The sequence below is a fragment of the Pygocentrus nattereri genome, chromosome 17, assembly GCF_015220715.1.
Source record: "Pygocentrus nattereri isolate fPygNat1 chromosome 17, fPygNat1.pri, whole genome shotgun sequence".
In the NCBI taxonomy this organism is placed as follows: Eukaryota; Metazoa; Chordata; class Actinopteri; order Characiformes; family Serrasalmidae; genus Pygocentrus; species Pygocentrus nattereri.
Window position 1 is genome coordinate 39,109,426 of NC_051227.1, and position 22,896 is coordinate 39,132,321.

Sequence of the window (22,896 nt, forward strand, 5' to 3'; positions counted from 1 at the left end):
CAAGGGTTAGGAGTGTTTATGGGAATTTTTGACCGTTCTTCCAGAAGCGCATTTGTGAGGTCAGACACTGATGTTGGACGAGAAGGCCTGGCTCACAGTCTCCGCTCTAATTCATCCCAAAGGTGTTCTGTGGGGTTGAGGTCAGGACTCTGTGTAGGCCAGTCAAGTTCTTCCACACCAAACTGGCTCATCCACGTCTTTATGGACCTGCTTTGTGCACTGGTGCTCAGTCATGTTGGAGCAGGAAGGGGCCGTCCCCAAACTGTTCCCACAAAGTTGGGAGCATGAAATTGTCCAAAATCTCTTGGTGCTGAAGCTTTAAGAGTTCCTTTCACTGGAACTAAGGGGCCGAGCCCAACTCCTGAAAACAACCCCACACCATGATCCCCCCTCCACCAAACTTTACGTTTGACACAATGCAGTCAGACGAGTACCGTTCTGCTGGCAACCGCCAAACCCATACTCGTCCATCGGATTTCCAGACGGAGAAGTGTGATTGGTCACTCCAGAGAACACGTCTCCACTGCTCTAGAGTCCAGTGGTGGCGCTTTACTCCACTGCATTCCACACTTTGCATTGCACTTGGTGATGTAAAGCTAGAATATTTAGTAGGGAGGAAATTTCACGACTGGACTTGCTGCACAGGTTTCGTCCGATCACGGCACCACGCTGGAATTCTCTGAGCTCCTGAGAGCGACCCATTCTTTCACTAATGTCTGTAGAAGCAGTCTGCAGGCCTAGGGGCTCGGCTTTATACACCTGTGGCCATGGAAGTGACTGGAACTCCTGAATTCAATGATTTGGGTGGGTGAGTGAATACTTTTGGCAATATATTGCACTTTGGTCTATTGTATATGCCGTCAGCATGTCATTCAGTGTAAGACACTACATAAGCAAGACTATTTGAGATTACTTACAGAGCAATTTCACATTATTCCAACATTTCTTCATAATTCAGTGACTGAAATGTAAAAGTCATTCAGATTGGTTTGATATGAAATCGTTTATTGTGGAGAAACTGACTTGCTTGGATTTATTTGCAGTGGTGATAATAGGAAACAGGGGTCACAATGTATACAACAATAACGGAACATAATAGCTGAACATAAATATAGGCAATGAATTTTTATATCCAGAAGCACCAGTGAACGCACAGGACTTCTGAGTTTTTATAGGCATGTTGATGATGGTAAAATGGTAAATCTGAAGAAAGTAACTTTTCTTTGTGGACTGTTTTGCCTTACAGCGCCCTCTGTGTACCTCTCTACCGTTAATTTTTAAATGTTTTAGCCCTAAACCTCATCTCAAAACTATCATAAATTACATTTGTCTAGTAACTTTGTGATGGAGCTTTGTCTGGTTTCCACCTCTGTGAACGGTTCTGACTTGATAAGTTTCTCTAAAATGGAGCTTTTCTTACCAGACCACTCTGTTTACATCTTAAACATTTAATTACACACACATTTTGAAATATTGGTGGAATTACCATTTTAACAATTCACACAGGTTGTAGATTGTGTGATGGTATCCCAGCGGCTTCAAGGTCCCATTACTTGTTAATTATATTAGCCTTGTAGCTCCAGTTAAAAAAAAACAACCAAAAAAACACCTAAACTAAAAACAACCTTCAGACACCTAAATGTCTTGCCTAATTGGACTACATTTGGAGTAAAACTCCAAGTTAGATTTTTCACCACACTCCCTTTAATCTCCCCGTGACACTCTGAGGAGCAGAAGGGCAACAGGAGCCACGTTCTCTGGCATAAGTGCCCTTTCGGCTGATGTGAGCGGTACTGAAAGGGTCATGGGAAGCTAATTTGTGGGGTGCTGTGGGGGCAGGTGAGGGTGAGCCTGCATGGGAGTTTTACTCAGACATGGCACCTTACTCACAGCAGCTGTCCTCTCGTTTTCCCTCACCATAGACACCACACCAACCCTGTGGGTACTGAGTGGCGCTGGAAGATGGACCCAGCCGAGAAGATCCTAAAGGAGGCGGTGGAGAATCACCAGAACATGATCCGCCAGTTCAGAGGTAATGAGGTAATGGCAGGCAGTAGCCTGTCTCACTGGCACTTTTTTATTCATCCTGGCTTCATAAATGTAAAAGCCTAGGGTTCATCTTTTTTGGGTGTCTCTTTCTACCAGCTTTCCACTGTAAAACAGCAAGTTTTAAAAACATATATATTAATGTTCACAGCCGATCTTAAAGATGGTCAGTTTAGTCATTCAGAAAATTGCACAATTTCAGACTAGACAGGCATCAGTATTTTATTTCTATAATATATATCAATATATGCAATCAACATTTTATTAAAAAAGAAGTGTGTGTGTGTGTGTGTGTGTGTGTGTGTGTGTGTGTGTATGTATATATGTATGTATGTGTATATATATATATATATATATATATATATATATATATATATATATATATATATATATATATATATATATATATATATATATAATTTATATATATTTAAATATTTAATATATCAGGAAGTGGCATGTGCATTTTGTTTAACTGACTGAACTATATAATATATAGATATAATTTCAAAATTCTGTTGACATATCTGCGTTGCACAGAGTCTCCTAAAAATAACAAATGGCATGTGTGATTATCTGTAAATACTTTGTAATCATAATTGAACAAAATAAAAAAAAAATGCAGTATTAGCTTTGGGTAATGAGTTCATTTTAACTGAAAATTCAGCTAAAAGGGTTCAGCTGAGGGTATTTTGCTGTGTGTGCGTGTGTATGTGTGTGTCGTGCCTGGTGTATCGCCCACTACTTGCTCAGACCAATAACTCAGTAAAACAGCTGTGCAAGCATCAGGTAAAGCTTGAGATCGCAGTGTGATGGTGTAAGGGGACCTTTGAGCAACCAGATTTTTTGTGTATCAAAAAAAAAATCTACAGCTTGTTTGAATAAAATGCAGTGAATATTGCATTAGACCTCAGCACATGTGGACACAGGGATGATAAGCAGCACTGCAAATTCACCCTTTATTTAATTAATTTTTTTTATTATTTTGACTTTGGTGCTTCTATGTTGCTTAACAGCATCAGTTGCTTATGTGCCAGCATTCTCTGCGGTTCTACATAGCAGACTTCAAGAACTCAAGATCGTATGCAGACATCATCATCATCATCTTCTTCTTTCGGCTGCTCCCTTTAGGGGTCGCCACAGCGGATCATCTGCCTCCATCTTGCCCTATCCACTGCCTCCTCTACTTTTACACCAACCATCTCCATGTCCACCTTCACTACATCCATAAACCTTCTCTGAGGTCTACCTCTTCTCCTTCTACCCGGCAGCTCCATCTCCAACATTCTTTGCCCAATATATCCACTATTCCTCCTCAACACATGTCCAAACCATCTCAACCTGGCCTCTCTGGCTTTATCTCCAAACTGCTCCACCTTCACCGTCCCTCTGATCTGCTCATTTCTAATCTTGTCCATCCTCGTCACTCCCAACGAAAATCTCAGCATCATGCAGACATCATCAGATTAGTCCAGATTGGCTCGAGGTAGCAGTAGCAGGTAGAACATATTTAAAGGTTGCACAGTTTAATTCTTTTTATCTATATATATTTTTGGCTTATTTGAATGCTAGATTATTTAATACTGAGATCGGTTCTGCATATTCAAATAATGAAGCCCATGTCGGTCTCAGACGCAGAGATATCTGGCTGTAAACAGGGTTCACATGAGGCAGGGTCGTGAGTGCCAGCGTGCGAAAATGGGCCTAATTTATTCATTCGTGCCGTGTCCCTTTCTTTTGCAGTTAGAGGCTTCGGATTGCTGTTAGACCCATCACCTTTAACAGTATTAGGGGGATTTTCTCTGTGATGGAATCACATTTGATGGTCTGAAACTGAATGGAGAGCTTATTTCCCAGACTTCATTCACAGGCAGGACACAATAGAGCTGTAATTAGGGTGCTTTGCTGCTGCAGTTGAGCGGTACATATCATCCCCACTGGTGTCAAATCTGAGCTGATTATGAAAGTAGACAAACACAGCAGCAAATACAGATTTTAGATTAATCTTTATGAAAAAAATCTAGGCAGTAATAATGTTCTCTGCTAATGGCTGTTTCTTCAGATATGGTTCTTAGCACCGATGACTTGCAGACCTGGAAGTTGTTTGGCATGGTGGTCCGTCTGATGAGGAAAACTATTTATGGTCAAGTGTGAAAGAATCCCCAGTGATTTGCTTGATGGTTTCCAGTGTAAGCATAAAAGCTCTGAAACTTTAGCCTGTGATTGTCCTGTTGTGTTCAGATAATTTCATAAGGGTTCTGTAGTTTTTCACGTACTTACTTTCTTAATCGGACTATTGGAAACCAGCACCTGACTGACTTTGTGATACTCGTTTAAGGAAGATTCTGATTTTGTAAGTGTGGTTTCATGCAGTCAGACTCCAGTTAAGACTGGCCTGAATGCTTCAAATATTTGAATATTCTTATCTCTGTTTGGAATTGGGAAACTGTCTTTTTTTTAGCCTCAGATAAATTTAATCTACAAAGACCTTTAGATAAAATAGATGGATTTAGTTATTAATATATGTGTATAGTTAATTAATCAGTTGTAGCTGGTTTAGATGAATGCATCATAAATTCGTCCCAAACATCAGTGTAAAGGAATACACCATTTTCCACATGACCACTGAACCTAAGAGATGACTCAGAAATCACATGTGGGAGAACATTAAATTAAATTATAGCAAGATCTGAAAAATGCTCAGTGTAAAATTTGTAATAAGAGGATGCTAGACCATGGAGACACGACAAGGTCATGATATGCAATGTTTGTCTCCAATTCCACCCACTAGTTAGGACTCCCTCAGTCACACGATACGACCAACGTTAGGAGGGCGACGGCTCCTCTGAGACCTGTGAAGCCAGCCACTAGTGAACTGACGCTAATGCAATGTCACTGGACAGCTGAACGCGCTCAGAGGACAGTGCCAGACTAGCATCGCATTGAGAGATGGGAGGGGCATCCTTCCCACCCAGAGAGCGAGGCAAATTGTGCTCACTTGGACTCCCAGCCACGGATGACTGTAGCACCACCAGGGATAGGACCACATGCCACTTACATTTACATTTATGGCATTTGGCTGACGCTCTTATCCAGAGCGTTTACAATTTGATCATTTTACACAGGGAGCTGAAGGTGGTGTTAGGAGTCTTGCCCAGGGACTAGTGTAGGGTGCTTGCCTTACCTTGCTGAGTGATTTTGTTGTGAATCGTCAACTTTGAGTGGTTAACATGTTAACCGGTCTGTTGTGGTAAAGAAAGAGCTGAGCCATAAGGCAAGGCTCTCGATTTACCGGTCGATCTACGTTCCCACCCTCACCTGTGGTCATGAGCTTTGGGTAATGACCGAAAGAACGAGATTGCGAATACAAGCGGCCGAAATAAGTTTCCTCCGCAGGGTGGCTGGACTCTCCCTTAGAGATAGGGTGAGAAGTTCAGTCATCCGGGAGGGACTCGGAGTAGAGCCGCTGCTTCTTCACGTCGAGAGGAGCCGGCTGAGGTGGTTCGGGCATCTGGTTAGGATGCCTCCTGGACGCCTCCCTCGGGAGGTGTCACAGGCAAGTCCACCCAGGAGGAGACCCCGGGGAAGACCCAGGACATGCTGGCGTGACTATATTGCCCAGCTGGCCTGGAAGCGCCTCGGAATCCTCTCAGGGAGCTAGTGGAAGTGGCTGGGGAAAGGGAGGGTCTGGGCCTCATTGCTTAGGATGCTGCCCCCGCGACCTGAACCCCGGAGAAGCAGAAGATAATGGATGGATGGATAGTTTAGTTGAAGAATAAGGTTGACACTGGGTACAGTAGGGTGATGTGGTGCTGTCTATAGAAAGTAAATGTCAACAGGAAAGCAAAGCTGAATCCTGAACTTCTGAGACAATCCTGTTTGGCACAAAAAGAGAACATGTGCTGGGAAAAGAGGGCGTATGGTCACCCTGGTTACTGCTGCTTTATTGGAGCGAAATTTGCCAATTACTGATAAATCTGTGGGATAAATCGGCCGACATTGTCTGGGTCCCTTTTGAATTCTCTTGTTTTCTGCATTCTGTCCCACCTCCAAGTTTTCTAAAACTACGTTCCAGTTCATGCTTTGGGAGTCCTGATGAGAAAGAGAGAAAGATTCTCAGCTCTGGTCGGTGTTAACGGGGCATGGCTACCTTCAGACTGTAGGGCGCACCAGATGGCTCTGATGGAAGTGACTCATAGACCCTTTGGAGTGAATTTACTGCCCCACTGTTGGTGTTGGAACACTTCCTTTGGCATGGCTGGTTTTGTTTGAGTTGTATAGGAGTTCAGCTGAATCAAAGAAATGGACTTTCAGCATTTCTTTGTTCTTTCTAACAAGTTTTCAGACAGAAGAACAGAAAAGCATAAACAGTATGTCTCTCTGACTGTATGGGCTTGGTGTAGCAGTAAATACAGTGGCATGGTCTTGGTCAAGTTGGAGGTCTTATGCTAAAACAGACTTCAAGAATGTTCAAGACGACTTCAGCACAAAAGTACTTAAAAATTCAGGTTTCAATGTGGCTGTTACTACTATATTTAGCTATGGGGCTTTCTGTTTTACAGATAATGTGTAATAAACTCTCAGAGACCCCTTAAACAAGTCTGTTTGACAATGCTTAATAATGCAGAGCTGTTGAAGGCATATAAACATGCAGTTTGATAGGTCTGGCCAAGTAATTTAGATGATCAATTGTGGTTTTTATTTATTTTTATTATTTATATATTTTTTTTTAACCTTGATATTCATTTTATTTAGATACACATTTTAGACAAAACTGCAAATTTCATCAGCAGAGGTCTTTAGATAAGTTCTATTTTTTTTGAAAAATGTTAATAATAAATGAACTATATCTCTTTTACCTGAATTTATCCATGCTACCTCATGTTGAAGTGTGAAAAACTGCACCTCTTTCTATGTGGCTATTGACACTAAAAGAGCGAAGATGCCTACAAAATTTAAAGTGTGGGAACAGGAATTATCAGATAATCTAAAAATTTCTTCTGCTTCTTCTGCTTCTTCTGCTTCTTCTGCTTCTTCTTCTGCTTCTTCTTCTTCTTCTTCTTCTTCTTCTTCTGCTTCTGCTTCTGCTTCTGCTTCTTCTGCTTCTGCTTCTTCTGCTTCTGCTTCTTCTTCTGCTTCTGCTTCTTCTGCTTCTGCTGCTTCTTCTTCTTCTTCTTCTTCTTCTTCTTCTGCTTCTTCTTCTGCTTCTTCTTCTTCTTCTGCTTCTTCTTCTTCTTCTGCTTCTTCTTCTTCTTCTGCTTCTTCTTCTGCTTCTTCTTCTTCTGCTGCTTCTTCTTCTGCTTCTTCTTCTTCTGCTTCTTCTTCTTCTGCTTCTTCTTCTTCTGCTTCTTCTTCTTCTGCTTCTTCTTCTTCTTCTTCTGCTTCTGCTTCTTCTTCTTCTTCTTCTTCTTCTTCTTCTGCTTCTTCTTCTTCTTCTTCTTCTTCTTCTGCTTCTTCTTCTTCTTCTTCTTCTGCTTCTTCTTCTTCTTCTTCTTCTGCTTCTTCTTCTTCTTCTTCTTCTTCTTCTTCTTCTTCTTCTTCTTCTTCTGCTTCTTCTGCTTCTTCTTCTGGCTGCTCCCTTTAGGGGTCGCCACAGCGGATCATCTGCCTCCATCTTGCCCTATCCATTGCCTCCTCTACTTTCACACCAACCATCTCCATGTCCACCTTCACTACATCCATAAACCTTCTCTGAGGTCTACCTCTTCTCCTTCTACCCGGCAGCTCCATCTCCAACATTCTTTGCCCAATATCTCCACTATTCCTCCTCAACACATGTCCAAACCATCTCAACCTGGCCTCTCTGGCTTTATCTCCAAACTGCTCCACCTTCACTGTCCCTCTGATCTGCTCATTTCTAATCTTGTCCAGCCTCGTCACTCCCAACGAAAATCTCAGCATCTTCATCTCTGCCACCTCCAGCTCAGCCTCCTGTCTTTTAGACAGAGCCACAGTCTCCAAACCAAACATCATAGCAGGACGCACTGCTGTCTTGTAAACCTTGTTGGATTAAAACAACTAAACTGGTGCAGCTGCTCTGCTCATGTGTTGAGAACGCTGGTGGACCTCCTGAGGACGTGGCTCTCACTCTGCTTTTAGATGAACTTGCAAAATATACCAATGTTTGAAACAGACCAAACAGTGAATATATCGCTGTACCATTTCTGAAGACTTTCTTTGGTATATTGTTTTAACTCTGGATGTTTATTTATTTATCCTCTGTTTTTGATTCTGAATCAATAACTATAGAGCAAATCGTTTAGATTTTAAAATGAGGATCGTTTGAAACATCACAGAATGCTAAATGTACACAGTAAAAGTCTCCAGGTACTTGAGTACTTGGTTAGATTTTCTAAGTCCCAGTGTTTGAATATTGAGAACTGTGGGATTGTTCGTTTCATCACAGGAAAAAGGAAATATACAGGCAGCAATTCAATGAAATGTGATAGATTTGCTTGTATTTGCGAGCAAGTTTCACTTTACTACTCTGAAACATCAGTGCCTAAACATGAGTCTGTTGTCACACAGACACGTTGTTAAGTGGTTGGCCAAGAAAGCAGGGATAGCACAGCTTGGGATTTTGAAGGAAGGATGGAGCGACAGGTTGACAGGTGGTTTGGTGCGGCGTCTGCAGTAATGCGGACCCTACACCGGTCAGTCATGGTGAAGAGAGAGCTGAGCCAGAAAGCGAAGCTGTCAATTTACCGGTCAATCTACGTTCCGACTCTCACCTACGGTCACGAGTTTCGGGTAGTGACCGAAAGAACGAGATCGCGGATACAAGCGGCCGAAATGAGCTTCCTCCGCAGGGTCACCGGGCTCTCCCTTAGAGATAGGGTGAGAAGATCGGCGATTCTGGAGAGGCTCGGAGTAGAGCCGCTGCTCCTCCACGTTGAGAGAAGCCAGTTGAGGTGGTTCGGGCATCTGGTAAGGACGGCCTCTGGACGCCTCCCTAGGGAGGTGTTCCAGACATGTCCGATGGGTAGGAGACCCCGGGAAGACCCAGGACACGTTGGAGGGATTATATCTCTCGACTGTCTTGGGAACACCTCGGTATCCCTCTGGAAGAGCTGGAGGAGGTGGAGGGGGAGAGGGAGGCCTGGGCCTCTTTGCTTAGGCTGCTGCCCCCACGACCCGGACTCGGATAAGCGGTTGAGGTTGCATGGATGGATGGATGGATGGATGGATGGATATTCCTCTGTGTGCTTCTATGTTTTTGTGCAACACCAGTGTGGTCACTGAAAAAGATGAGCCTACAGCACCACTTTATTTATTTATTTATTTATTTATTTATTTATTATTTATTCTCTTCTTTGCGGTTAACCAGATATCCGTTCTTGGACAGATACGCAGATATCAAACTTTAAGTATTTGATCTATGAATGCGGCAGATTTTTGTTCTTGATTAACTGGATGGTTAATTAAATTGAATTTATACTAGTATATTATTAAAACATTATTTCTATATTTTGAGCCGAAGTAATAAATATACCTAATTATATTTAATTATTAAATGTAAATATTATTGTGGTTTGAGAATCACTGTAATTACTCAGTAATCACTGTAGAAGTTCCATCCAAGAAGTTTTATTGAGCTTTGAACTAATTAAGCCCCGTGTATTATTTTACAGCCTGACAGGCTCCTGCGGTTGGACAGTAAATACCCATCAAAGCTCCTAGTTTATGCTGCGTTTTCTCTGCTCTGCTGGTCGTCACACTGCTTCTTGATTTGGGATCCAGACTTTAGTGCTATAATGACAAGACCTGTAATGAAAGGTCACTGCTGGTAAACAATGGCAAAGCAATCAGTCTTTTTTGCTGAGAAGCCCATTTCAGTGTAACTGAGGCAGGGAAAGTATAAGCTCCTAGATGAGGACTGACTCAAACTGGAGCCAAGTAATTGTGCACTACCGTGTGCAGAAGTGTGTTTTCTGTAGAAGATGCTATTTTCACTTATACACACTTCTGCACACTTTAATGCACAATTACTGCTTATTTGTTGAATGAAACTGTGTGTGTGTGGAAAATTTATGGCAAGTTTAATATTTTTTTCTTTTACAATATTAGAAAATTAACAAAACAAGCCATTTGGCCAGGCTTGTTCAGACGTTTGCATACAACAGTTTCCAGTTACGCCACAGTCCCATAATCCCAGGGGCTTTACATAAAGGGTCTTTCTAGAGTTTTACTGGGAAAAACATACACATGAACACTAGTGCTGTCTTTCACACCACAGTTAATAATTTAAGTTAATTGATACTTTTTTAATCCCACAAACGGGGAAATTCCACCTCCGCATTTAACCCATCTGTGAAGTGAAACACCACACACACACTAGTGAATACACACACACTAGGGGGCAGTGAGCACACTGGCAGATAGCGGGCACCTATCCACGGCACCCGGGGAGCAGTTGGGGGTTAGGCGTCTTGCTCAAGGACACCTCAGTCATGGACTGTCGGCACTGAGGATCGAACCAGCGACCTTCCGGTCACAGGGCCAGTTCCCTGACCTCCAGCCCACGACTGCCCCCAATTTCTCCTGTGGTTTGTTTACTCTTGAGCTGAAGCAGCTCCTCAAACTCTTATCACATGCACGGCACTACTGCAGAGCTTCAGCTCCTCTGTAAGTCAGTGATAACTATAACCCAGAGTCTGCATCTTAAAGTTGCGCTGGCTAAAAGAAGATTTTGGATACAGTTCTTCTTCCTCTTTGCCTTTTAAAGTTTATTTAAAGCCAGTCATATTTGCATACAACTATATGAAGAGGTGATTTTGGATGCTGGTTACATGACACCATAACAGATATTCCATTAGTACCCAGGCTTACAGATTCCCTCTTATTCTAGCTGCATGCCATAAACAACTGTAAACCCATTAATGTTTGTGTTATTGATAAATGTGAAATAAATTGATAAATACCGGTTTTATTTATTTATTTATTTATTTATTTATTTATTTATTTATTTAAAGTGAGGGTATTCCATTAGCAAAAATGGCAAATACCTTCATACCTAGTGATGACACAGGGCCTTGTACACAAACATACTAACAGGCCAAGAAGCCCACTGTGCTGATGGTACACTGCCCCCGTATTAGTGCCAGGTCCCTCCTGAGTCTGGAGACAGGGGCAGAGCGAGAGAAAGCAAAAGAGCAGGAGGAGAATGTTACAAGCTCCGCATAAAAATTTCATACCACTTTTCAAGACAAATGCCACGTCGATTTTGATTTTCACTTTAGAATTCTCTGTTGTCGTCTTTTCTGATGTCTGTGCAGGCTGTTGCACTCTGTCTACCCGCTTCGTGTCCCTAGCCGGAGAGAGACTCAGAGGGGCTGTTGTAAGATGTGCTATGCAAGTAAAATTGCTTGTCTTGCTGTTATTTTTGATAAGTTGTGTTTTGGACTGTGGCAGGTGTCCCCGGTGTACGGCCTGAGCGTTTTGAGGAGGGCTTGTCCGTGAAGCACTGTGCTCTGTCTCTGGTGGGCGAGCCCATCATGTACCCAGAGATCAACTCCTTTCTGCGCCTTCTCCACCAGCGCCACATCTCCAGTTTCCTCGTCACCAACGCCCAGTTTCCTGAGGAGATCAGGTGGGTTTCAGTACACCGAGTATACTTGGCTCAAATCAGTGCCGAAACATCCCGTCAACGGTGAGCATGACGAGCATAGAGGAAACTATATTATTATTCATTGTGTGAAGACAGGTAAAAGAAATGGTTACCGTCAGTCTGCAGCCGACATCATGTCACATTGATATTCTGCCCCCACCGTTTGTTGGTATTGTAGTTGTGCTGGGTTAATTTGCCTAGGATGTGCTCAACCCTGTACTTCGTACCCAAGTGTAAACAGAGTACTGGAATATGCCAAAGTTGGGTACATTTCATTTCCTGGGCTTTTAGTTAGTCATTAAATTGCAAACATTAACTAAAGTCTTCTTGAGTTTTATTTCTCATCACAAAGTCTGTGTGCGTTTGTGTACTAAAAGCAGCCATCGTTAATTTTTGCACGTACCTTTTTCCAACATCTCTTCATCCCTTATTTTTGTTACTGTGCCTTCAAGTCTGGTTTAGTATCTCAGAAACTAATTAAGATTTAAGCCTAAAACTTGAAACACTGTCTTAGACACAATCAGGGATGCAGGAAGGTTTTTAAGTTGCAGGTGCTGAAATTTTAAGCAGTGTATGTGTGACATGAATGGTGATGTCACACAGAATGATAAATATAATATAAACATCATACAAAAGCCTTTTTTATTAGAATTCTTTGACAATGTACATCAAACAGAGCGTGTCATGATGTGGCGAAGACAATGATGTACACGCATAACTGACGCATCAACACGTTGATGCACGCCCCTCTGAGTGATGTCCAGTCAGATTTTTGATTCATGGTGTGGTAACGAGCTGTGTGGCATCCACAGTCAACTTGATTATACACCAAGCAGGTAATAATCATTTTTAAATAAACCATTATGTTCAAAATACATCTCTCGACTGTCTTGGGAACGCCTCGGCATCCCTCCGGAAGAGCTGGAGGAGGTGGCGGAGGAGAGGGAGACCTGGGTCTCTTTGCTTTGGCTGCTGCCCCCACGACCTGGACTCGGATAAGCGGTGGAGGATGGATGGATGGATGGATGGATGGATGGATGGATGGATGGATGGATGTTCAAAATGCAAGACATCATTACTTTTTTTTTTGTGTGTGGTCAGAAATGATCTACAGTTCTGCACACACAGCCTTTGCACCTCAACTTGCATGTGTTGTATCGACTCATCCCCAAAGCAGCTAGCAGTGGGCAAAGGAAGCAATTCAGCTCAATGTAATAAAAATATATTGTGTGTTTTACATGCACATCATAATCTGTTAACTGCAAAAAATTCAGATTTCCGTCCAGTGCGTTTACATCCCCCTGGGTCATCAGATAATGGGAGAACTTCAGGTCTGCAGGAGACAGCTCAATATCATATTTCTGCTTTGCAGCCGGCCAGTAAACTTACAGAAGACGTGACTTAAACGCGACTCCAACGTCATGCTGTGGCTTTTTTTTTGTCTTTTTAAGTCACTTTTATGAATTATGAATATACATCATCTAGAAAATGAAGATTATTTAAATTCATAATTTCATCAAGCATGTAGATGGTTTTAGCATCTCTCCAAAATTGTTTGGTTGCCAGTTGTTAAACGCCGCTTTCTGTTCTTTGCACATGTAAAAGAAATTGAAGTGCGCTTAAAAATGATTTGAGTTGATATCCAGCTCTCTTAATCAGATGACTAGGCTTTATGACCACCGGACTAATCAAATAACAGATGAACCAGATTATGTAATGTAAATACACACTATTGTTAAGCAGATCTCGGTTTTTATCTACATTGAAATCAGTTATTTTCTTTTAGTGTGTTTAGTCTGGTTTTTAGTGCGTTTTTAGTGGTCAAACCTTGGCCTTCAGAAAAATCTCCTGGCATGGATCACATCTTGGGCGCTATTCCTGTTTGAAATCCAGACAGTCTCATTATTATATGTGACCGACGACCCTGTCACTGCTTGGTCTGACTTCTCTATCTGAGCTCTCTCAGACTGTACCAGTCATTTTGACACGGCGCCTGCAGAACACGTCCCGCAGTCTGCAGCTTCGTTAGTACTTTGTGTATCGGAGTTTACTGGAGCTACATCAAGTCCTCCCGCTTTACATCCCAGCGCAGCCTCACTCGCTCTTTTGAAGCTTCGCTCGGCCTGGGACGCCACTGATAAGCGGTAATCGGCCACAGAATTGCAAATCACTGCCCCGCCTCAAGCCTGCTCCTCCTCCAGCTCATGTTTGTGTGCGCATTTTACCCAGTCTATCGGTGTGCTCTCTTTTCCTGCAGCTTAATGAAAAATACATCCTCACCTCAGTTCACTCGTCAGCCAAGACGTCACCTCTCGCTCCGTGTGAAAGCTCAGTCAGTGACGAGCGAATTCTTATCCCTTCATGCTGATTGTGGGCATTTTGGGTAGCTGCTCCTGTGTGCGACATACTGGGACAGGTTTCTGTTGTGGCTTAGTCAGGACAGCCCCTTAATTCAGCCTCTCAGCATAGAGGCACTCCTGTTTCCAGAGTGTCTTAACATCCCTGGAGCTGGTAGGTGGAAAAAAGGGAAGCTGCTGTTCCATTGAGCACGATGCCGAGAGACGAGTCGAACTGCATTATTAATTTCAAAAATGCAGCCCTCATATTTTACTTATGTTGCCATTTAAGGATAAACCGTCACACAAGCATTTTGTCTATTTACAGAAAGGATGCGAGGTGCGATTTGTGTTTTAATAAGCACAGTAGCTTTCCCTAAAACAGGCTGTACATTTCAGCCCCTGAATTGAGGACAGTGCTGTTATTTTCAAACCTGTTCATCAGGGACGTGGGAAGCGGTGGTGCTGAGAGGGCTGCGGCACCCCCGGATTTCTGCTAAAAACAACAACAACAAAAAAAATAAACGAGGACTCTCAAATATTTTGAGCATAGGAACGATTCAAGTTTGCTTTTTCTGGCCTGAACTTTGTATTTTTATTTCATTTCATTTCAGTTTTCCTCAAATGTTTGGGCACGTGATCAGATCATGTTCCGATTCTGCACAATTAATATTTATTTTTATAGTTTAACAGCCGCATTTGTTGCGGTTTTGCCGAAGAGAATTGCAGTATCAAGAATGAAATCTTCTTTTCACTCTTTGTCAGATCCCAGTTTTTGTTTGGTTAATATATCTCATATTATTCAGAGCAAATATGACAAACAAGCAGCAAAAAATTCTCTTTGAACTTTGGAGGCTTACTTAGTGGAGAGTGTTGCTTCTTTTTGAAGTGCTTTGGTAAAATGATGAGCCACGATTTTGTGATTTGATCACGTGCAGTTACTGGCTAATATGGACATGCTTTCAGCCCTTCAGAAAATTCTTGTTTAAAGATTTCAGAGAGAGGCTGTTGGCAGACACCCACACCCTTTTTCCGTCAGTTCTCAAGTGTAATATCTCTTTTAACCTAACTTTTATGCACCTCCCCCCTCCCCCTCTGTGCACAGGAGCCTGGTGCCGGTTACCCAGCTGTACGTCAGTGTGGACGCCAGCACTAAAGACAGTCTGAAGCGGATTGACCGTCCCCTCTTCAAAGATTTCTGGCAGCGTTTCCTGGACAGCCTTGGAGCCCTCGGAGAAAAGGTGAGCGCCCAGCGCTTCACCAACACTGAAAAGTCAATTTACCATCAGACAACACAACACAATCTTTATTGACATCAAGTTTAATCCGGGAAGTTTTTACCAAGTATTCCATTTGTTTGTAGTCGTGTCGTCTAACCCTAGCGTAGCCTATGAGAGAAGACTTCTCTACCCTTGTTGATAACAGTTCCTTGCATTGGACAAACTAATTTAACACACCTCATTTAATTTACCAAGACTGCAGGAGCATCTGAATGTAAGAATTAAATGGATATGATTAGAGCTGTGCAGGATAATCACCAGGAGAAAAACAAATTAAGAGCCAGTTAGTTGTACTTCAATTGCTGCAGGTACTGAAACCTTTTAGTTCTTTGTTAATAAACATACTGTGTAAAAGTCAGAGACCGCCCTTTTGTGTGTGTGTGTCATATATATATATATATGTTATTATTAAGTGATACTTTTTTAATCCCACAAACGGGGAAATTCCACCTCCTCATTTAACCCATCCGTGAAGTGAAACACCACATACACACTAGTGAACACACACACACACACACACACACACACACACACACACACACACACACACACACACACACTAGGGGGCAGTGAGCACACGGAGCGGTGGGCAGCCCTATCCACGGCACCCGGGGAGCAGTTGGGGGTTAGGTGTCTTGCTCAAGGACACCTCAGTCATGGACTGTCGGCCCTGGGGATCGAACCGGCAACCGTCCGGTCACAGGGCCAGTTCCCTGACCTCCAGCCCACGACTATAGACAGACAGACAGACAGACAGACAGACAGACAGACAGACAGACAGACAGACAGACAGACAGACAGACAGACAGACAGACAGACAGACAGACAGACAGACAGACAGACAGACAGACAGACAGACAGACAGACAGACAGACAGACAGACAGACAGACACCTGAACAGAGTAGAAGCTGTAATGATGGAAGTGGGTGGATACACTAGATGATGAAAATTTTCTGATATTATATTTAGTTCTTTCAGGCTTCTCTGTCATGTTTTCAGCTTTGCTCCTCACACTAAAAAATGAACTTATCCTTAATTGCCATTTTGACAGGAAATTAAATAAACGAAGAGTGATCTCTGACTGTTGTACACTTCTCTATTAATGTCTGTTACCTCCTGCAGAAACTCATTTCTCTGTTTGTTTATGAAATTAAAAGTTAGGGGGTGCATTATATCTTCTTGTCCCTTATTAGTCCCACAACGGGGAAATTTCACCTCAGCATTTAACCCATCCGTGAAATGAAACACCACATACACTCTAGTGAGCGCACACACACACACACACACACACTCTAGGGGACAGTGAGCACACTTGCCCGGAGCGGTGGGCAGCCCAATCCACAGCACCTGGGGCGCAGTTGGGGGTTAGGTGTCTTGCTCAAGGACACCTCAGTCACATACTGCCAGCTCTGCAGATCGAACCGGTGACCTTCCGGTCACAGGGCCGGGTCCCTAACCTCCAGTCCATGTAGTTGTTGTTGTAGTAGACTCTTATATTATATACAGTCAATGTGGAAGAAATATAAGGCCAATTTCTGTGATGGCATTTGGTAAAGTAGCCTGGAGAAATTGTAATAGCCAGTATTTTCACACTTCACATCTTCACATCTTCGAGGCCGACTCTCAGTATGAGAAACAGCCAAGTGCAAAACTTTTTGTAAGATTATTGATATTATTTGAGATTTGTTCAAGACTGGACATGCGTTATAAATAATAGATTAGGACTCTTAACTGCAGACCGTTTCAAATGTGTAAAGCATCTGCATCAGTGCCGTTTTCTCACACTTTAATTTTATGCTCTCCACATCGCAGTGATCTTTCATAAACTTCTTCATGAGGTCGGAGCCTCAGCTCTAAATGACACGCTCAGGTATTTCTCCTGCTGCACTGAAACTCAATATTTTTTCCTATAATTCACATCAGGCCATTGGAAAGGGACTGTAGAGGGAATTGTAGCCCTGGTCTTGATTTAAGTTGTTACCAAACTGTGAAAGTCTTCATGAAGTGACTGATGGTTCTGTTTTTTGCTGGTGTTCCTTTAACTGTAGGGGGTAAGAGCCTAGATGTACACTAGATCAAGTTCAGCTCCGGAAGGAACAAACCACACAAGAAATTATTAACTGTGATGTGAAAGACGGCACTAGTGCTCATGTGTATGTTTTCACAGCCTCTGTGTGAAGAGCATTTGGATTTAACGTTTTGGAAAATAAATAAAATATAAAACGTGCCACAACATTGCCCAGGGCCCATTTTATACTTATTTTTATGTTAAATTGAACATATAAGCGGTAATTTTGCTTTAAAATATGCAGATGTTCTTTAACTTGGTTTCATTTAGAAAATCAACAGAACATGTGGTTTGACCACAGGTGCCCAAGCTTAATGTTACTGTGGAATACTCATGGGTTTTAGTGAAATGTTAATGGAAATATCAAAATCTAAGGACCTTTTTGTCCCAAAAATATTTAATGCAGACAGAAGATAATGATTTATCTGGGTGGATTGTGGCAGCATTTTTTTCCTCCCAAATATTGGAGTCTTTATTGCGAAACCAGAAAATATTGCAGCTTGACTTTTCTCCAATATTGTTCAACCATACCTCAGTTTTTACTGTAGAGTTGAGAGGAAGCTGTACCTGCCCTGTTCTGACAGCAGGCTGACTATTGCCTGCTCTTACTAAGGCTCAAGGTTCAGTGAGAAGAACTCTTAGAAGTGTTTTGTTCTCTGAGGGCCTTGACAAGCCTGTGGAATTTTTATTAATAAAAACTGTGATTCTGAATAGTTTTGTCTTGCTTGCAATCTGCCGTATGGTTTCTGTGGCTTATAATGGCTCAACTGAAGATGCAATTGAGCAGGAGTGTGTATGGAAGTGCCCGTGAAGAAAAAGAACAAAACACAGATAGTGAAGCTGTAGAAACAGCAGATGTCCTCCTGCAGTCCAGAAAATGACTTCCACCGGCCCCCTTCTGATGGCTTGGGTTGAAATCACGGTAACCGCGCTTCTCTGCTGGGAGGAAGTTCGAGTAGCAGCTATTATTAGTGACTCAGGGCTTGGTGCTGCCTAAAGCCCGTCTACAACAACAGAAGGTCACTCAGGGTGTGGAAAGCTCAGGTGATATTAGGAGGAACTAGTGTAGCCTCAGCAGGCAACCAGGCAATCTGTACATTACTTTAATTTTAGTAAAGGTGCCCCTGTTCAGTGTTACGCCGGCCTTACACCAAACTTCTAAAGCCATTTCACTGTCCCAGACAAATATCCAGCGTCGGAATAAAACCATGAGAGTCTTGCCAAAGTTGGGTTGCGTCGTCTCGATCGTTTAGTGTGAAGTGGTCAGGATGGCTGTTTTAGGTCAGTCTTTTTTTGAGTTTTGATGCTGCGTGCCTTTGTAAGTGTTTGAAATCTCATATTTTATTATATTTATTTATTTATTTATTTATTTTAAAGGGCAGATCTGTCCCACTTTAATACAATAATCATATAGTCTGAAAATGTGAACTGGCTGTTTTAATGTAAGGAAATGTGCAGAGGACTTTAATTAATAATGTCATTTTTGAAGAATCAGTTGTTTTTGTTTGGGGTTTTTGTGCTTTACACCCAAGACACCCAAATCAACAATGCTGGATCACTGAATGTTTTGTTGTGTAAATGTCAAATTTAAAAAGTAGCTGCACATTTTACAGGTTAATAACAATTCTGGGTGATGATCTGCCAGAGTATACAGTTCCGCAGTGAACTGAGCTGAGATGTTCTGTTTATTTGATTAGTAAATTTCCTTTTCTTGGGAACAGCTTGTCAGCGGCACATCCTTTTAAAGCCATAGCGTTGATCTGGCACACTGGAAGAATGGAAAGAAACACAGATTTTCTCTCTCTTTCTCTCAAAGATGAAAGCTTTAAGTACTGTTTATCTGATGGTGACCGGCTTGGTGGTCTACCAGGTCTTGCGTTGTTAGGAGTCCCATTTTCTCTAACTTCCAGGAAGTTTTTGAAATCTAGTGTGGAAACTCTCAAAGTTTTCCTTTGACTTTGCCTTTCGTTATGCAATTGAATGGTCTTATATCTCCTCAAATGGTCTTATATCTCCTCAAATGGTCTTATATCTCCTCAAAACTATCTTTTGATATTGACATAATGGTCTCTTGTGCACAAATAAAGCGCCCTGGTCCTCACCACGCAGTTATATAGCTCTTGTGTTGTGCTTTAGACGGCTCTTTTTGCTAAATATAAGTCCAAGCTCGCTGTGATGGAAGCTTCAGCTCGTGTTTCTGTCTAAGGGATCTTCACTGTGAGAGAGTGGGAGTGACCCACATCCAGGTTTCTGAAGCACTGGGATAAGGCAGTCCGCGGTTTTGCCTGGTCACACTTCAAAGCTTCTCTATTGGAATAACGCGACCAGCCTTATCTCTCATTGGCTAATTCAATTACCTTTATTAGCACGTTCCTCGAAAGCGTCCAGCCGGCGCAAACCACTTTCCTCATCGGGATTAATGGCCTTGAAAAAGAGCCTGGCTGTAAAACCAGTGGGAGTGAACTCTTAACACCAATAATCTGCGCCTCGAGTGCGACAACAGGATGTGTGTTAGACCAGTTACCCCACCTATGTGCTCAGATCTGATATCACTGTATTTATTTGTACCACTGGAGCTTATCTTCGTCAGCGACTTGTTCTCCATGTAGGTGCGGGATTCTTAAATATGCATATCGTTAGAGCGTAGACTGATGTGGGCATAGTGTTCCCTGTGGATATATGATGGAGGGAGAGGAGTCTTTATTCTCGCACTCCTCTGGGATGGCTCATCTCATTTGGATACCCTCCGGGGCCTAAGACATGTCTTGGTCTCGTCTCAAATGTTTACATTTTTCTGTTCTTTTTCACACTTTTCTCTCTTGGGCTCTGAAACCTTTAATATATTTATAATTAATATATGCTGCAACTTGTCAGAAGGTTTTGTCTTATTTGTAATTTGTACACAGCAGTAAAGATCGCCTGATGTTTTTCTGTTGATGTGACATGTTGTTGAGTTTTTTTTATTGCCCATTAGTGTATTTTGGTGCATTATTTGTCTCATAGATGAGAATTCTGCTGCTTTTTAGCAATAAGTGAGTGTGTTCTCAGACACACGCACATACAGAGTATACAGTGCTGTCAGACAAGATCATTCATTTAAATTTCAGTTAAAATTGCAATTAATTCATTCATTTTACAGCCTCAGGGAAACGACCAGAAAACATATATTACACAGGAAATTACAGATGCGTCAGAAGCTGATTGAGTTTTTGTTGTTTGTGTCCACCCTTTGTCTTTATTATAGCTTCCGTTCTTTTCAGTAGACCTGATTTCAGTTTTTCTATTAAAAAAAAATAAAAATCTGCAGAGATATTTTTCTCCACCTCCAAAGTTCGGTCATAGAAGTTGCTTGTATTTTCTCACAATCCAGGTAATACCAAACCCGTTCAGCGATACTGAGGTCTGGACTCCAGAGTGGACAATCCATTGTTGTGAGAATTTCAGTGGATTCTTTAATTTGCAGATTTTCTTCTTTTTTTGTCTACTCGTTGGTCAGTAATGACTTGTTGACCGCTACGTGTCCTTTCAGACTCTGTGTTGAGTTGTCTTCTCACAGTGGAAGGATGGACAGGAACACCTGTGGGATTCCTCAGATCTGAAGGAAGAGTAGAGCTTGATTTTCTCCTCTCTCTCAAAGATGAAAGCTTTGAGTAGTGTTTATCAGATGCTGACGGTTTTGGTGGTACGCGAAGCTTTGCAGGGTTGTTGGCAATCCCATGTTCTGTGGAACTTCTAGTCGTTTCTTGAACAGCAGTTTGGAAACTTCACAGATGCACGTTGCATTTGGAGTTGCTGTCCCTGCTCAACTCTGAAGCACTGCATCTTCCTCGTTGCTTTCTTTAGCACATTGTACAACATGAATACCAGCATCTGTCCATCCTCCTTTCAACCAGCAGCACCAACCACATCCTGGGGCTCATGCCACGTATGTTAAAGCAGTAAAAATCCAGTTTACTTACCCCGAGTAAGTAAAGCCAGCGTGTTTGGTTGTAATGTTAACAATTACAAAAGCTTCACTTGCAAAACTAAAGAAGCGTGTTTCAAATAAAAAACACTGGTAACAGGGAACATCTCGACTGACTGATACATTTAAGAGTAAGAGAAAAAGTTTCAATTATTTATTTATTTTTTTGTCCAAGTGTTGTTTTTGTTTTTTTGTTTTTTTTTAATATTGCTAAGATTATGTAAGTAACCGATGCTCCGTGGAAAGAGGTGACCGCGTCCTTATTTTGCCTGGCTGTTTTTGAACACTGTTTGAACACAAAGTGACAGCGACTTTGACGGGAGATGCCTGTGGGTAATGACCAAATTGGCTCCCTCAGCGTCCGGCTCTGAGCATCTGTGTGTGATGCTGCTGTTTCTGAAATGGGCATGACGCTGAAAACCACAGCAGCTGTAAAACAGTGCAAATGTAACAGGCCTGATTGCTTAAAATGAATGGGTCTTGAAACAGAGATGCGTCAACGTGCACTGCTTTGCTAATATAAACCAGATAATAATTCACAGCTTTGCAGTGAAGATTAATGAAGTCCTGTGCAGCAGGAAGCAGGAGGTGGGCAGCGGAGAGAGGCAGCTCTAAGAGGATGGGGCACAGCCTGCGGAGTTCATGGCCAGGTTTGGGGCCAGATTAGCCATGGCAATTGGCCTCAAGCTACACCCACTGCAAGTTCACAGACCATCCAGAAAAATAGGTAAATCAATAGTATTAGCCAAAAAATCTAATTACACCAAATTACACGATTATCTCAATCAGCCAACACAAAACTAGTACAGAGTACAGATCAAGCTTCAGGGTGGTCCCTAGGACTGTTGAGCAAGGCAAATTGCTTATGTCCATTTTATGCCGTACAGTGTCTGAAAGCACAGAAGTCTGTTTGCGATTACTCGGTGTATTTTGATGCAAGTGCATGGTTCAGGCATGCGGTTTGCACAGTTGTACATTCTAAGACGATCTAAAACACGTCTGCAGTAGTAGAGGGTGATCAGTCTTTGTGCTGGTAACATATGCACCACAGACAAGCACGGACTACACAGCAACGCTGGCTAAGGTTAGTACTTTTAGGTGAGTGGTTAATGGCTCATTCTGTTGAATGGGGTCAGGAATGTTGGTCCTTGGTCTTTAGCCCAGTTGCTGTCCTTCTGTTTCTTCTTGCACCTACTTCAGCATCACCTCCATCGGTCAGCTACACTGTATTTCCAAAAGTATTCGCTCGTCTGGCTTCACACGCATATGAACTTGAGTGACGTCCCATTCTTAATCCATAGGGTTTAATATGTTGCCGGCCCACCCTTTGCAGCTATAACAGCTTCAGCTCTTCTGGGAAGGCTTTCCACAAGGGTTAGGAGTGTGTTTATGGGAATCTTTGAGTGAGGTCAGACACTGATGTTGGACGAGAAGGCCTGGCTCACAGTCTCCGCTCTAATTCATACCAAAGGTGTTCTATGGGGTTGAGGACAGGACTCTGTAATCCAGTCAAGTTCACCAAACTGGCTCATCCATGTCTTTATGGACCTGCTTTGTGCACTGGTGCTCAGTCATGTTGGAGCAGGAAGGGGCC

At 42.4% G+C, this 22,896-nt stretch overlaps 1 protein-coding gene across 1 annotated transcript in view; it reads left to right on the forward strand.

Annotated features, from left to right (window-relative positions):
- Positions 1–22,896, forward strand: part of tyw1 (tRNA-yW synthesizing protein 1 homolog (S. cerevisiae)) — a 105,282-nt gene that overhangs the window by 50,747 nt on the left and 31,639 nt on the right. The window contains exons 11-13 of the mRNA XM_017724525.2: positions 1,923–2,032; positions 11,458–11,635; positions 15,095–15,230. Of these exons, the coding sequence (XP_017580014.1) occupies positions 1,923–2,032; positions 11,458–11,635; positions 15,095–15,230 (424 nt within the window). The remainder of the gene's footprint in view (positions 1–1,922; positions 2,033–11,457; positions 11,636–15,094; positions 15,231–22,896) is intronic.